Below are 15,042 nucleotides of genomic sequence, written 5' to 3'. Positions count from 1 at the left end.
TTTCGCAAATGCTACAACGAATATGGTATGTGTCATGTCAGAAAGTGATGCTGTATTCGGTGTGTTAAATACAGTTTCAGGTTCCAGCACGATGTTAAAATAGAAACTCTGCTATGTGAAGGGGTTTTTTAAGGAATGAGATACTCGCTTCGAGGAATACCTAAATCTTCCAGAGAAGAGAAATTTACGGTTTTCTTATCAGAGGAAGCTAATTTCTTCAGGCATTACTCAGACTCGAACACACCATGGGGAGTAAAGGAAACACTTGACATACAACAGACAGAGTTCTTGTTTTAAATAGAATATATGCATAACCATGAAGGACATATGAATATGTAACAGGTTATTGCTTTTAAGGTTATTCCTTTGTTCACAAGTCATGCTTTTTGTGACTTAGTGTCCGAGAGCATCCAGATGTCTGTAATTCTTTGCTTTTTATTGTCTTGTAATTGTCCTAACTCTAAACTTTATTACTCTAATTGTATTACTATTTTTATAACCATTTTATTATTATTAAACTTTTAAAATTTTAAAAAACCAAGTGATTGGTGTTTTTCACAGGAAAGATACCTCCTTGGAGAAAAGTGGAAAAAACCTGTTTATTAAACAAGCAAACCTAAACAATATTAAACAATAAAACTTCTTGCCACTCCAAGAGAGAGACAAGCTCAGAAACCCCCCGGGCTGCAGCTGGGCTCACTCAGTCTCTGATCCGGCCCTGCAGTGCTGGAAATGCCAAGGCCCAGGCCCGGAGCTGCTGCTGCTCTGCTGGTGTTCAGTCCAGAGAAAGGGAAAACAGTCCAGTCCAGGGAACTGCTTTGCTCAGCTAGCTAAAGCTAGCTAGGAAAGCAAAGAAGAGCTCTGTCTCGCTGTCTGTCTGTCCGCAGACACTCAGTCCAGGAGCAGGAATGTGGAGGAGGGAGTGCAGCTCTTGAAAACAAACTGCGCTCCTTCCCCCCCCTTCACTCCTGGAACGAGCCTTAAAGGTGCAAAGCTTTTTGTTGCACACAAACAGGGCAGAACGGGGAGAAAGGCACCAGGCAGGCAGCCCGGGGCAGCCGTGCCAGGATTGGGGGGCAGGGGGACCCTCGCCGGGTCTGTGTGCAGGGCGCTGCCCGTGCTCCACAGGGCGCCGCGTTCCAGAGCTGTGGCAGGCAGGGCTGCTCCTGTCCTGCGTGCCCCAGCTGCTCCACAGCCCAGCGGGCTCCTCACAGTGCCCCAGGGATCTCCCCCCCGGCCAGGCGCCACTCGCTTTGGACAAAGGCCGTGTAAACTGTCATTTTTGGGAAGACTGCGGTGCACCGCCATGGACGATGGCAAATCCTTGTGGCTGGGCCGTCGAGGATCTAGTCCTGACAGTGGTAGCTCTAGCCCCCTTCCCCCCTTTCTCTCCGTCCTTTATTTCCCTTTTCTGTCCCCTCCGTGGCATTTGCTGTTCTGGCCCCCCGTAAAGGTGCACTTGTGGTGGTTAACCCGCTGTTCCCCTGCCGTTTGCCTTTTGCACTTTGGGATCGGCTGAGGAGCCACCGCGGCACGAGCGGGTGGGACGGGGCCTCGGGCAGGACAGGGGGACATCGGCCCGACCTGCACAGGGACAAACGTCCCCAAAATCCTCCCCCACAGTGGCAGCCCCACGCGGGGCCAGGCGCTGTGGGCACAGCCGGGGGGGACACCCGCGTGTGCCAGGCACCTTCTTCTGTCTCAGCATTTCTACAGAGACGCACAGAGGGAAGAAAGAGAAAACCATTTCTCTTTCTGCTCCTTGTTTTCCCATGTGGAATGTGCTTGGAGAATTGTTTCCCTGGGGTGAGTGCTTGGTGAGGATTGTTTGAGCCTGATGGCCAATCCAACCCACCTGGGGCTGGACTCAGAGAGGGGCACGAGTTGTAAGTTAGTTAAATATAGCAGTTAAAAAAAGTAAGTAGTTTTAGTGTCTCCTTTAAATGGTATATTAATGTATTATAGTATAGTTATACTAAAGAAATCATTCAGACTTCTGAACATAATAATTTCTTCCTACTAGGGTCACCTGCATTTACAATAGACATGAGCAGCTACTGAGGGGGGCTCTGCCAGCCCCCACATCTGGGGAGAAAATTCCATCTGCAGCTGTGATGGGATTTTGGGATTGGAGGGGTTTCCTGGTGCCTTGATCCCACCTTGTTCCTCATCTCAATCCATGGGATTTTGGGATAGGGGGGTTTCCTGGGGCCTTGATCCCACCTTGTTCCTCATCTCAATCCATGGGATTTTGGATGGGGGGGTTTCCTGGGGCCTTGATCCCACCTTGTTCCTCATCTCAATCCATGGGATTTTGGATGGGGGGGTTTCCTGGGGCCTTGATCCCACCTTGTTCCTCATCTCAGCTCCTGGTTAGGTGATGCCGGCAGTCAGACCCGATGTGTCGGCAGGCGGGGGCACTGGATTGAGATGGATTTTGGGGGAAAACTCCTTTAATTTCCTTTCCCCCATAGTCACTGTTGAGTAATGATGAGGTGGCTCCTGAGGCCAGCGGTGCTCGCTGTGCCCCGCCCGGGCCAGCCCCCGCGTCCCCTCGTGGTGGTGCCCGTGGCAGGTGCGTGGGACAAGCTCCTCTCCTGGTCTTTTCCAGCCCAGCCCGGCCTGAGCTCCGTGATTCGTGGTCAGTCCCTCTACAGCTGCAGTGTCACTGCTGGGTCACACACCTGCACACACACCCTCACCTCATTTTCACACCCGCACTCCCCCTCGGTGGCCCCCGTGTCACTTCCCCCTCCCCCCAGCTCATCCTCTTTGTCCCCAAAGCGGATTACGGCGGTGGCTCAGCGGGGACACGCGAGTGTGCAAGGAGGGGCCGCATCCCGACCAGCCTCACACCGGCCACAGGTGTGCGTGGAGGCGGTCACACCCCTGCCAGGTGTGCACAGGGGTGTGACACCCCTGCCAGGTGTGCAGGGAGGGTCACACTCCCTCCCTGGGCCCACACCTGTGCAGGCAGCATGGGCAGGCCGTGCACAGCCCAGCAGGGCAGGTACAGTGTGCAGGGGATGCCCTGGGTGTGCAGGGATGTCTCAGGTGTGCAGGGGATGCCCTGGGTGTGCAGGGGACAGCCCAGGTGTGCAGGGATGGCCCAGGTGTGCAGGGGATGCCCTGGGTGTGCAGGGGACAGCCCAGGTGTGCAGAGGATGGCCCAGGTGTGCAGGGATGGCCCAGGTGTGCAGAGGATGGCCCAGGTGTGCAGGGATGTCCCAGGTGTGCAGGGGATGCCCTGGGTGTGCAGGGGTGGCCCAGGTGTGCAGAGGATGTCCCAGGTGTGCAGGGGATGCCCTGGGTGTGCAGGGGACAGCCCAGGTGTGCAGGGATGGCCCAGGTGTGCAGGCAGGGCCCGGGCACAGCCCTTGGCAGGTGGCAGAGGAGGTGCAGGCAGGTGACTGGGGATGCTCCCGGGCACCACAGACAGGTGACATCTCCTGAAGTGCAGGCAGGGACCGGGGCACGCAGGTGATCCTCGGGCACGGCCCATGGGGCTCGGAGTCCTGGGCAGGAGATGTCCAGGCAGGTGCCAGCAGGTGATACCCAGGTGTTGGAGCCCTGGTTACTGGGAATTTTAAAGAGGATGTGGGATTTGACCTGAGGCCCAAAAAAGAAACAAAGACTCCACATCCAGGAGGTGCAGGCAGGGCAGGTGGTGACAGTGGCACCCAGGAGGTGCAGGAGGGTGGGTGATGCTCAGGTGATGCAGGTGATGTCCAGGTGATGCAGGTGATGCCCAGGCGGTGCCAGGCCGGGCAGGTGGTGCAGGTGATGCCCAGGTGATACAGATGATGCTCAGGTAATGCAGGTGATGCCCAGGCGGTGCCAGGCCGGGCAGGTGGTGCAGGTGATGCCCAGGTGGTGCAGGTGATGCCCGGCTGATGCAGGTGATGCCCAGGCGGTGCCAGGCCGGGCAGGTGGTGCAGGTGATGCCCAGGTGATACAGATGATGCTCAGGTGATACAGGTGATGCCCAGGTGGTGCAGGTGATGCCCGGCTGATGCAGGTGCTGCCCAGACGGTGCCAGGCCGGGCAGGTGGTGCAGGTGATGCCCAGGTGATACAGGTGATGCTCAGGTGATACAGGTGATGCTCAGGTGATGCAGGTGATGCCCAGGTGGTGCAGGTGATGCCCGGCTGATGCAGGTGATGCCCAGGCGGTGCCAGGCCGGGCAGCACTCCGATCCGGCCGCAGGTCCCGGGTCAGCCCCGCCCCCGGCCCGGCCCGGCCCCGCCCGGTCCCGCCCCCGCCCCCCCGTCCCGCCGGGCCGGGGCAGCAGCGCCGGGGGCGGCGGCGCCGGGCAGGTACGGGGGGGCGGGGGCCGCGATCCCCGGGAGGGGTCCCGGGGTGGGAGGGGGTCCCGGACACGGGGGGCCCGGACACGGGGGTGACACGCGGGCGGGGTGGCACCCGCGGAGCGCAGGGTGGGAACGGGAGCCCCCCGACTCCCGCCGTGCCCCCAGCAGGGAGCGGGTCTGGGGGACAGCACGGGGACCCCGCACCGCGGGATGGCGGGGGTGGCAGACGGGAGCGCCCCCCCTTCCCCCGCCCTAATTACCTGCCGCTAATTGGGGGGGGGGGGGGCGCCATATGGCTGCCACTGCCGCGCGGGGAACGCCGAGGGTCCCCCGGCAGACCCCAGGGCAGGGCCAGCACAGCGCGGGGCCTGGGGGGCGACACGAGTGGCATTGGTCAGGGGGCACGGAGGGGGGACACGACTGTGAGACCCCCTGGTGGGGACAGGGACACCCTGGGGACGTGCACCGGGGACAGCGGCGGCACCCCGGAGTCCTGGGGAAGGGGACCCGGGCATGGCGGCCCGGGTGGGTGACACGGGCAGAGACAGCCAAGCGCGAGAGTCCCGGGGGAAGGGACCCGGGGCGGTGCCAGCGCTGCCACCGGGGCTGTCCGGCGGGGGGGACACTGCGGAGGGCGCTGGGGACGGGGGCGCGGGGCCGGGGGTGGCAGCCCCGCTCCTCCCGCCGCCCCGCAGGCGCCCCCCAGGTCCCCGTGTCCCCATGGCGGCCGCGTCCTGCCCGGCGCTCCTGGCCGCCTGCCTGGCGCTGCACCTGGCCACAGGTGAGCACCTGGGGCGCCGGGCCGACAGGGGACACCTGAGCGGGACACCGGGGCTGGGAGGGACCCGGTGGGCGTCTGGTGGGGACCCTGGGAGTAGCAACCGTGAGAGGTGGGACCCCAGGGCACAGGGACACAGAGGGGACCCAAAGATGTCACCCGAGCGCAGGACCACTGGGGTTGATAGCCCGCTGGTGTCCTGGGGACGGAGACCAGGGGGTGGGGACACGGGGGTGGGGACCAGGGGGTGGGGACACGGGGGGACACACGGGCGACCGTGCTGAGGGTCCAAGGAGTGGGATTTGGGTGGTGGGGACACGGGGGGACTGAGGGGGGAGGTGGCGACGCGGATGGAGCTGTTGGGCTGGGGATATGGGGACCCTGGCGCGGGGACACGAGGGACCCTGGGAGGGTCAGCAGGGAACGGGGGGAGAGGACCTGGAGAGGGACCCAGGGCGTGGGGACACGGGGACCCCGAGGCTGGGGACCCGCGGGGCCACCCCCCCACGGACACCCGTGTGCCCATCCCCGGCGCGGCAACGGCAGCCCGGGGCGACGGCTGCAGCGGCTTCGGGAACCTGTTCACGGAGATCGCGGAGAACAGCGCCCACGGGAGCCTGGTGGCGCGGCTGCCCCCGCCGGGGGACGCGGGGGGCGGCGCCGGCCTCCAGCTCTGCCTGGTGGGCGCCGACGCCGCCTGGTTCTACCTGGACGGGCGCAGCGTCCGGCTCAACGTATCGGCAGGGCGGGCGCTGGACCGTGAGGTGACACCGCCGGGACACCCCCGGTCCCCTGCCCTGCTCCAGCCATCCTGTGTCCGTCGAGTGTCCGTCCCGCATCCATCCTGAATCCACCCCCTCCACCCCGTGTCCATCCCCACCCACCCGGTGTCCATCTACCTCCACCATCCATCCCTCCCTCCCACAGCCGTGTCCATCCCACACCCACCTGTGTCCATCCTGTGTCCATCCCTCAGCCACCTGTATCCATCCCACACCCACCTGTGTCCATCCTGTGTCCATCCCTCAGCCACCTGTGTCCATCCTGTGTCTCTCATCCATACTCCATCTATCCTGGGTCTACCATCATCTGTCTATGTTCCATTCATCCTTCCTCTTCTGCCCATCCTGCGTCCATCCCGTGTCCATCCTGTGTCCATCCCACGTCCATCCATTCATGCTCCCTCCGTGCTGTGTCCATCCATCCTGCAGCCCCTCTCTCTCCAGGTCATCCTGCCCCACGCTCATCCAGCTGGGCCCCTCCTGCCCCAGCTTGGCGGGGGACCCCGTGGGGCAGCCCCCCACGTCACCCGTGTCCCAGTGTCCCTTGTCCCCGCAGGAGCTGGAGTCCCCGGTGCTGATGGTGGCCCTGACGTGTGCCGAGGACGGCTCCTCCCCGGTACGGCCACGCACGGTGGGGACCCGGAGCTCTGGGGGCGCCCGGTCCCACCCTGGTCACCGCCTGTGTCCGTCCCCCACGCCCCCGGCAGGTCGAGTTCCGGATCATCGTCCAGGTGCTCAACGAGAACGACAACCGGCCCCACTTCCAGGGGGCCACTGTCCTCACCCACAACGTCAGCGAGGTGACAGTGGCACCGCCGGGGACAGGGGCGGTGACGCGTCCTGCACTTGGTCATGGTGGTGGGGCAGGGATGGGCCCCGCACAGGGAAGGCTGTGTGCACGGGCTGGGGACAGGCACGGGGACAGGGACAGTCGGGCCATGGGCACAAGGACAGTTTGTGCCAGGGAGGGTGCCCAGAAGGGATGGGGACACCCAAAAGTGGGAACGGGGATACCGGGTGTGGTCGTGAGTGCTGAGGGACCCCCGGTGACCCCCGCGAGGCAGCTCAGGGCTGTTTGGGGGTGCAGGGTGTGTCCGGGATTCCCGGGTGCGTTCGGGGGCCACAGGGGCTGTTGGGGGCGTGGGGGGCCCCGGGGTGTCCGGGACCGCTGCTGACCCCCGCGGCAGCTGGCGCCGGTGCACTCGGTGGTGTTCAGCGCCCAGGCCGAGGACGCGGACGGGGACACGCTCATGTACGTCATCGACACGGCCTCGGTGAGCCGGGGCGGGGGCGGGGGCCGCGGGGGGGCCGGGGCCATCTGCCGGCCTGACCGACCCCCCCCAGCCCGACGCCCGCTTCTTCCGCATCGACCTCCCGAACAGCGGCCGCGTGGTGCTGGCGCGGGCCCTCGACTTCGAGAGCCGGCGGCACCTCGAGGTGGTCGTGACCGCCGTGGTGAGACCCCCGCCCGCCCCGGGACCCTGCTGCGGGCCCCCGCCTCTCCCGTCTGTCCCCATGTCCGCGGGACCCTCACCCGAGGCACTCGGACATGGGACCCCCATCTGCGAGCCTCCCACTTGTGGGACCCCGGTGCAGGACCCTGATACGAGACCCCCGGCTGCGGGACCCCCGCCCACCCTCATGAACGGGGCCCTGGCATCCACCCCTGGCCCCGGGGAAGACCCCAGCCCCGCCCGACCCCCCCAGAGCCCCCGCCCGCGGGTCTGGGGTCCTTGTGCCCACCGCAGCCCCTCGGCAGTGCCGCGGGTGGGTTGCACAGGCGGGGGTCCCCCCAGCCTGCCCGCCCCCCGCGCCCGCCGCCGTCCCCGCCGGCCCCGCTAATTGGGGGTGACGTGATCCCGTCACCTGCCCTCAATCCCCCTCATTTCCTTAATGGGCCACCTGCGCCCCCTCCCCCCTCCAGCGCCCCGCCCCCACCCGGCACCCCCCGGCACCCCCGCGCCGCGGTGGGACCCCACGGCCCCCGGCTGCGCCCCCCGCTCCTGCCTGGGGCTGGGGGTTCCTGTCCCTCCGAGCCCCCTGTGCACGGGGGTCCGTGTCCCGTGGGGTGTCCCCGTGCCCACGGGGGTCACCATTCAGTGGGTCCCTGTCCCGTTGGGTGTCCCCGTGCCCACGGGGGTCACCATTCAGTGGGTCCCTGTCCCGCGGGGCTCCCCGGACCCCGGGGCTGTCCCTGTGCCGTGAGGGTCCCTGTGCCCCTCGGCGCCCCCCCAGCAGGTTTTGGGGCTCTGCCCGCAGGAGATGAACACCCGGGAGCGGTTCAACGCCTCGGCCCGGGTGCGGGTCAATGTCCTGGACGGGGATGACCAGTACCCCCAGTTCCTGCCCTGCACCCCCCGCGCCCCCCACAGCCCCCTCGTCTGCACCAGCCCCGTCTACACCGCCAACGTCACCGAGGGCCAGCTCCAGGTGGGACACGGGACCCCGGGGACACCGCGGGGTCAGGGGGGCCCGCGGGGCTCGGCCGGACACCCCCGTGTCCCCTCCTTGTCCCCAGGGGGGTCCCCTGAGCTTCAGCCCTGGCGCCGTCTATGCCGAGGACGGGGACAGGGGGCTGCGGGCGGCCATCACCTACTCCCTGCTGGCAGGTAGCGGGGTCTGGGGACACGGGGGACACGGGGGGACACGGGGAACACGGGGGACACGGGGGGATACGGGGAACACGGGGGACACAGAGGCCGGGGACGTGGCAGGCAGCGACACACAGACACAGGAGGACAGGGAAGTGGGGACACGGGGGCACAGGCGCGTGGGCAGGAGCACAGGGAGGTCACAGCAGGGACACAGATGTGCCGGGTCATGGGGACAGGGATGTGCTGGGCGGGGACATGGGGGGGCAGGGGTGGCCATGGTGCCCGGGGTGGGTCCCGGGGCCGCCCTGTGCCCCCCAGACCCTGCCACTGCCGGGGGTCTCCCTACGGTGGGGGTGTCTGCTGAGAGGGGTCCAAGTCAGCACAATCCCATTGCCAGATCCACTGGAGCAAATTGAATAAAGGGATTGAGCTGGGGGGGGCCCTAATCCCCCTTCCGGCCCGGGGGGGCAGTGGGGGGTGGGTGTCAACCCCTGGTGCACCCAAGGGTGCCCCAGCACCAGAGGGGTTAAACCTCCCCCATACTGGGGGTTCAAAGGGTTAATAACGCCCCCCTTCAAAATAAGAGGGGTCCTCCCCGCCGTGAAGGTCCAGGAATGGAGGGGGGGACACCAGGGACATCCCTCAGGGCTGCCCCGGGAGTTTCCCACAGTGCCCCGGGGCAGGAGACAGGTGGGGGGTCCGAGGGGGTGGAGGGATCTCGGGGGGTCGGTCCCCATCTCTGTGCCCCCCCAGGCCAGGAGAGCAGCAGGTTCCACATCGACAACGTGACCGGGGCCATTACGCTGCTGCGGGCGGTGGAGAGCAGCCGGCAGACCCCCGAGATCTGCCTCAGCGTCATGGTGGGCGGGGGACGGGGGCTGGGCTGGGGGCCGCAGGGCCATGGGGGTCCCTGGCATGGTGGGAGCTGCCCGGGGCGCTCCGGGAAGCCCCCACGGGTGCAGGAAGCTGGTGGCAGCGAGTGACAGCCGGGTGTCCCGCGTGTCCCCCCCACGCCCCCCAGGCCTCGCAGGTGAACGACCCCTCCAAGTACGCGGTGGCGCGGGCCCTGGTGCGGGTGCTGGCCCCGAACCGGCACCCGCCGCGCTTCCCCCGCGCCCGGTACCGCGCCTTCGTGCCCGCGGCCCCGCGCCGCGCCGCCCTGCTGCTCACCTTCGGCGGGCAGGTGCTCGCCCTGCGCGCACACGACCCCGACTTCCCCGAGGTGAGCGGGCACGGGGCGAGGCGAGGTGGGAGCAGGGCCTGCAGGCAGGGCGGGGAGTGGTACAGGCGGGATGCAGACAGGGATGCAGGTGGGATGAAGGCAGGGATGCAGGTGGGATGAAGGCAGGGATGCAGGTGGGATGCAGGTGGGATGAAGGCAGGGATGCAGGTGGGATGCAGGTGAGGGCAGGAAGTGCGGGGAGGAGGATGCGGGCAGAGGTCCGTGTGGGGTGGGTAGGGGTGCAGGTGGGATGAGGGTAGGATGAAGGCAGGGGTGCAGGTGGGATGAAGGCAGGGGTGCAGGTGGGATGAAGGCAGGGGTGCAGGTGGGATGAAGGCAGGGATGCAGGTGGGATGAGGGTAGGATGAAGGCAGGGGTGCAGGTGAAGGCAGGTGCGGGGAGGGGGATGCGGGCAAAGGGCCAGGTAGGGTGGGTAGGGGTGCAGGTAGGGATGACAGACGCAGGGAGAGGCGTGGGCAGCAATCAGGTGCCGGGTGAGGGTGGGTGCGGGCAGGAGCTGACCCCCGCCCGCAGGGGGTGAATCCCCAGGTGCGCTACACCCTGAGCCACGGCGCCAACCAGAGCCAGCAGCTCTTCCAGGTGATGCCCAACGGGCTCCTGGTGGCCCAGGCGGATCAGCTGCGGCCCGGGCAGAGCCACCGCCTGCAGGTGAGGCGGGGGGCAGCGGGAGCCCGGGGGCGCCGGGGGAAGGGGGACGTGGCGGGCTAGGGAAGATTAGGGGGCACGGGGGGCCAGGGGCACATGGGCCTACGGGAGGATTGGGGGCACTGGGTGGGCACGGTGGAGGTTGTGGGTACCAGCGGGGTACCAAGGGCCGGGTGGCACCACAGAGGGGACACGGGGTGGGACAGAGGGAACACTAGGGCTTGGGGGCACCTCCGTGTGCCCTTGCGTGTCCCCCCGGTGCCACAGCCATGTCCCTGCCTGGCCCCCGTGCCCGCCATGTCCCCCTGTCCCCTCCGTGCCCCTTCCCCGTCAGGTGCTGGCGCGGGACGAGGAATCGGGCGAGACCTCGAACACGACGGTGGAGCTGGAGGTGCTGTGGCCGGGCCAGGCGGGTACGGAGGAGGGGGATCCCCCCAGAAACCCCCAGGGACCCTGTCATGACCCTCCCCATCCCCACGGCACTGGGACACCCGCCAGGACCCCCGCCCCCAGCGATGGGGTGTCCCCAGAGCCCCGCCCGGTGGAGAGGGGCCCCCCAGCTCTGCGTCCCCCCGTGACGGATTTTCCCCAGGCTCCCGCGGTGACGGGGTCCCCCGGCCGCCCCGGGCCGTGATGGGGTGCCCCGTCCCGCAGCCCCCCGGGACCCCTCGGAGCCGCCGGGACGTGCCGGGCTTTGTCCCCGCGCTGCCCCGGTCGGAGTCCCCCCGCTGACGCGTCCCCTCTGTCGCGCAGCCCCGCGGGACCCCTCGGAGCCGCCCGCCGGGCGCGGGGTGCCGGCGGGGGCGGCGGCGGGGGCGGCGGGGGCGCTGCTCCTGCTCGGGGCCGTGCTCCTGCTGGCGCTCCTGGCGCTGCGGGCGCGGCGGCGGCGGCGGCGGCAGCAGCGCACGGCGGACCGGGCGGCGCTCGCCATCGAGAAACACCCCAACGTGGTAGGGGCCCCCCAGCCCCCGGGCACCCCGCGGCCCCGTGCCCGCCCCCCGGAGCCCCCCGACACCCTCCTGCGTCCCCAGAGCCCCCCGCGACCCCTCCCCGAACCTTCAAAGCTCCCGCACTCCCGGACCGCTCCAAGCCCGGCTCTCCCCAAACCTCCGCACCCTCGTCCCTCCCCCGGGTCTGGGGTCAGGGAAGGGGTCCCGGGTCAAGGGGGGCGCTGCGGCATCGGGGACCCTCCATGGGGGGAAAGGGGGTCCCCTGTTTTGGAGGGGCTGGGAAGGAAGGGGGTCTCCTGTGTCTGGGGGGCTGTGGGACCGGGACTCTGCTGGTTTGGGGGGGCCGTAGGAAGGCGGTTCCCAGGTCTGGGGGGGTTAGAAGTGGGTAACCGGGTCTGGGGGCTGCGGGGAGGAGAGAGCCCCCCCGTGCCTCAGTTTCCCAGCTGACCCTCCCCCCCTCCCCCGTTCCGCCCCACAGAGCCTGAGGTGGTTCCAGCCGGTGAGTGGGCGGGGAAGGCGGGGACCCCCCAAAAAGTGCTGGGGGGGGAGGGTCATCCTGCTCTGAGACCCCCGAAAAGGGGGATGCGGGGTCCCCTGTGCCAGGGGGTCCCATAATAAGGGGTCCCTTTGGGAGGGTCGGGGTGCTGGGGGGTCCCGTGCTGGTCCTGCAGGGGCAAGTGGGGGTGATGGGAGCTCCCAGGAGGTCCCTGTGCTGGGGAGACATTGGGGTGCTGGGGGGTCCCATGGCCGGGGGGCTGGGTGGTGGTGAGGGTCCCTGTGCCTGGGGGGTTCGAGGTGCCCGCGGGGGTCCCACGGGGCGGTTTCTGTGCCAGGCAGGACCGGGGGGGGGGGTCCCACGGGGTGTCCCCGGTCTGGGCAGGGTTTGGAGCACTGGGGGTCCCCATGGGTGCGTCCTTGTGCAGAGGGGACCCCATGGGGGCGGTCGGGCTGCCGGGGGGCTCCCATGGAGTGTCCCCGCGGGGGAGGCGGTCCCGTGGAGGGTGTCCGGTGTGGGGGGCGTCCCCTGGCCCCCCTGACCCCTCTGTCCGCTCCGCAGGTCCAGGCCGGCAAGTCCCCCCCGAGCCCCCCGCGGCTCTACTACCCCAACGAAGGCTACAGCGAGGTGGGGGAGGTCCCCCCGCCGCCGCCGCCCCCGCCGCCGCCGCCGCCCCCGCCGCCAGCCCCGCAGGCGCCCCCCGCCCCCAAACCCCAGGCCAACTCCGTGGGGCGGCCGGGGGGCGGCTCGCCCGCGGGGGGATCCCCGGCGGGGTCGCCCCCGGCCCCCCGCGGCAGCCCCGGCCCCCCCCGCGCCCCCAGCCCCGGCGAGGTGCCGGGGGGTCCCGCGGAGGCGGGGGACAGCCCCGCGGCCGGGGGGCGGCGGGGGGGCGCGCTGGGGGTGCTGCCGGCGCTGCAGGAGGAGAGCGAGGAGAGCCTGGAGGAGGCGGCGGGCGGCGACCCCCGGGTGCCCCCCCCGCTGCTGCAGCTGCTCGAGGACTCCATCGAGTGCTGAGCGGGCAATAAAGAGCCTGAGCGGCACGGCTGGGAGCTGGGTGTACGGGGGCACGGGGGGCACGGGGGGGGTCACCGGGCTGTCCTGGGGGTCACCGGGCTGTCCTGGGGGTCACGGGGGGGGTCACCGGGCTGTCCTGGGGGTCACTGGGGGTTCACTGGGGGGGGGTCACTGGGGGGGTCACCGGGCTGTCCTGGGGGTCACTGGGGGGGTCACCGGGCTGTCCTGGGGGTCACTGGGGAGGTCACTGGGGGGGTCACCGGGCTGTCCTGGGGGTCACTGGGGGGTTTCACTGGGGGGGTCACCGGGCTGTCCTGGGGGTCACTGGGGGGGTCACCGGGCTCTCCTGGGGTTCCCACCCTCCCCGCGTCCCCGCTCCCGTTTGGGCGTTTCCCGCCTTTCCGAGGCCCCGCCCCCAGGGGCGGGGTTTATCTCGGACCACGCCCCTTAAAGGCGCCGCGTCCCTTAAGCGGCGCTTCCCCACGAGGGGGCCGTGGGGTCCCCCTGCCGCGCGTGGGGAGGGTGCCGAGGGTGGGCAACGATGGGACCGGGGGCGTGGGGTGTCTCCTGGGCGTCCCCGAGGTGCCACGAGGGTCCCGGTGTGCCCGAGGGTGCCGCGGGTTCCCGCGTGGGTTTTGGGTGACGCGGGGGGCCCTGGGGGTCCCCTGGGGGTGCCGTGGGGGTCCCCTGGGGTGCCCTTCCCCCACGCGTGACCCCGTGGCTGTGGGCGGCCCCCGCTAAGAGGCTTGAGCGGGAGTTTGTCGCTAATCCCCGGGGTCACCGGCACCGGCGGGTCACCTCCGGCGGGTGGCACCGGCACCGCGACACCGCCACGGGAGCGCTGGCTGTGGGGGACAGCGGGCTGCGCTGGGAACACCGGGGGCGGGCTGCGCCGCTTTGTACTGGGAGCACTGGGCTGTACTGGGGCACTGGGAGCGCGGCGAACTGGTGTGTACTGGGACATACTGGGACGTGCTGGGAGAAGCGGGCGCTTTGGGAGCACTGGGAGCACCGCGTGCAACGCGCTGCGCTGCGACACGCTCGGACAGCTGGGTTATACTGGTTCATACTGGGAGCGCTGGGCGGAGCGGCGCCGCCCCCCCATTACCTTCCTGCCCCTCCCCCGCCCCCTCGCCCCCCTCCCAAATCCCCCCTTAATCCCGGCCGCGATAATCCCCGGCAGCTGCCGCGGCTGCAAAAGGCCCAGGGGCGGGGGGGCACACAGGCTACGACCCCCGAGCCCCCCCGCGAGCCCCGCGTGTCGCGCTCCCACGCGTGTCCCCCCTGCGCCGCTCGGGAGCGGCTGGAAGTGCGACCCCCCCCACGGTGGGGCGGGGAGAGGGCGGAGGGGCGGCCGCGGGGGGGACCCCCCTATGCGCGACCTCCCCTCTGTGACCTCCCCTCTGTGACCTCCCCTCTGTGACCTCCCCGTGAACGTGGGCCGGACCCCCGCGCCGCCCCGTGCCTCAGTTTCCCCGTGCCTCAGTTTCCGTGTCGCGACCGAACCCCCACGGGGTGGGCGGGGCCGAGGGCGCGGTGCCGCCCCCACGTCCCCCCTCCCACGGCACCGGGTCCCGCCGGCAGCGCACCCACGGACCCCCCGGGACCCCACGGGACCCCCCCCCGCGCCATGGAAGCGCCCCCAGAGTCCCCCGAGGGCGAGGTGACCCCCGCGGGACAGGGGGAGGGCAGGTAATGGGGGGCTCGGGGGGCGTGGGGGTCTGGGGGCGCTGTGGGTGCCGGGAGGGGGGGGTCAGGGCCGGGATGGGGGGCTCAGTGCCGGGGTGGAGGTCAATGCCGGAATAGGGGGTCAATGCCGGAATAGGGGGTCAATGCCGGAATAGGGGGTCAATGACGGGATGGGGGTCAGTGCCGGGGGTCCCGGGGGACGGGACAGCGTGAGGAGAAGGTCCGTGATGGGGGTCAGTGTTGGGGCGTCGGTGTGGGGGCGTCGGTGTGGGGGTCTGTGGGTCCGTGACAGGGGGTCAGTGTGTGGGGGGTCGGTGTGGGGGTCTGTGGGTCTGTGACAGGGGGTCAGTGTGGGGGGGTCGGTGTGGGGGTCTGTGGGTCTGTGACAGGGGGTCAGTGTGGGGGGGTCGGTGTGGGGGTCTGTGGGTCTGTGACAGGGGGTCAGTGTGTGGGGGGTCGGTGTGGGGGTCTGTGGGTCTGTGACAGGGGGTCAGTGTGTGGGGGTCGGTGTGGGGGGGTCGGTGTGGGGGTCTGTGGGTCC

The 15,042-nt window shown here is 68.9% G+C and overlaps 1 protein-coding gene across 1 annotated transcript; it reads left to right on the top strand.

Moving 5' to 3' along the window:
* The first annotated feature begins 4,051 nt into the window (after positions 1–4,051).
* LOC146763553 (cadherin-related family member 5-like) lies at positions 4,052–12,847 on the top strand. The gene is made up of 16 exons (XM_085569140.1): positions 4,052–4,316; positions 5,006–5,091; positions 5,635–5,852; positions 6,427–6,486; positions 6,578–6,670; positions 7,058–7,144; positions 7,215–7,325; positions 8,130–8,300; positions 8,389–8,479; positions 9,218–9,324; positions 9,486–9,686; positions 10,221–10,355; positions 10,687–10,765; positions 11,106–11,302; positions 11,781–11,801; positions 12,360–12,847. The coding sequence occupies exons 2-16, from the start codon at positions 5,031–5,033 to the stop codon at positions 12,810–12,812; spliced, it is 2,085 nt and encodes a 694-aa protein (XP_085425266.1). The 5' UTR covers positions 4,052–4,316; positions 5,006–5,030; the 3' UTR covers positions 12,813–12,847.
* The last annotated feature ends 2,195 nt before the right edge of the window (positions 12,848–15,042 follow it).

The sequence above is a fragment of the Lonchura striata genome, chromosome 1A (assembly GCF_050655825.1).
Source record: "Lonchura striata isolate lonStrDom1 chromosome 1A, ASM5065582v1, whole genome shotgun sequence".
In the NCBI taxonomy this organism is placed as follows: Eukaryota; Metazoa; Chordata; class Aves; order Passeriformes; family Estrildidae; genus Lonchura; species Lonchura striata.
The sequence above is the reverse complement of the archived record's forward strand: the minus strand, read 5'-3'. Positions and strand labels throughout refer to the sequence as shown.

What these genes read in the sequence shown, in the direction of transcription:
- LOC146763553 (XM_085569140.1), top strand. Translation starts at nt 5,031, where the DNA reads ATGGCGGCCGCGTCCTGCCCGGCGCTCCTGGCCGCCTGCCTGGCGCTG. An exon ending in ACGACCCCGACTTCCCCGAG is followed by an intron (nt 9,687 to 10,220) that starts GTGAGCGGGCAC and finishes CCCCGCCCGCAG; the next exon opens with GGGGTGAATCCCCAGGTGCG. An exon ending in TCGAGAAACACCCCAACGTG is followed by an intron (nt 11,303 to 11,780) that starts GTAGGGGCCCCC and finishes TCCGCCCCACAG; the next exon opens with AGCCTGAGGTGGTTCCAGCC.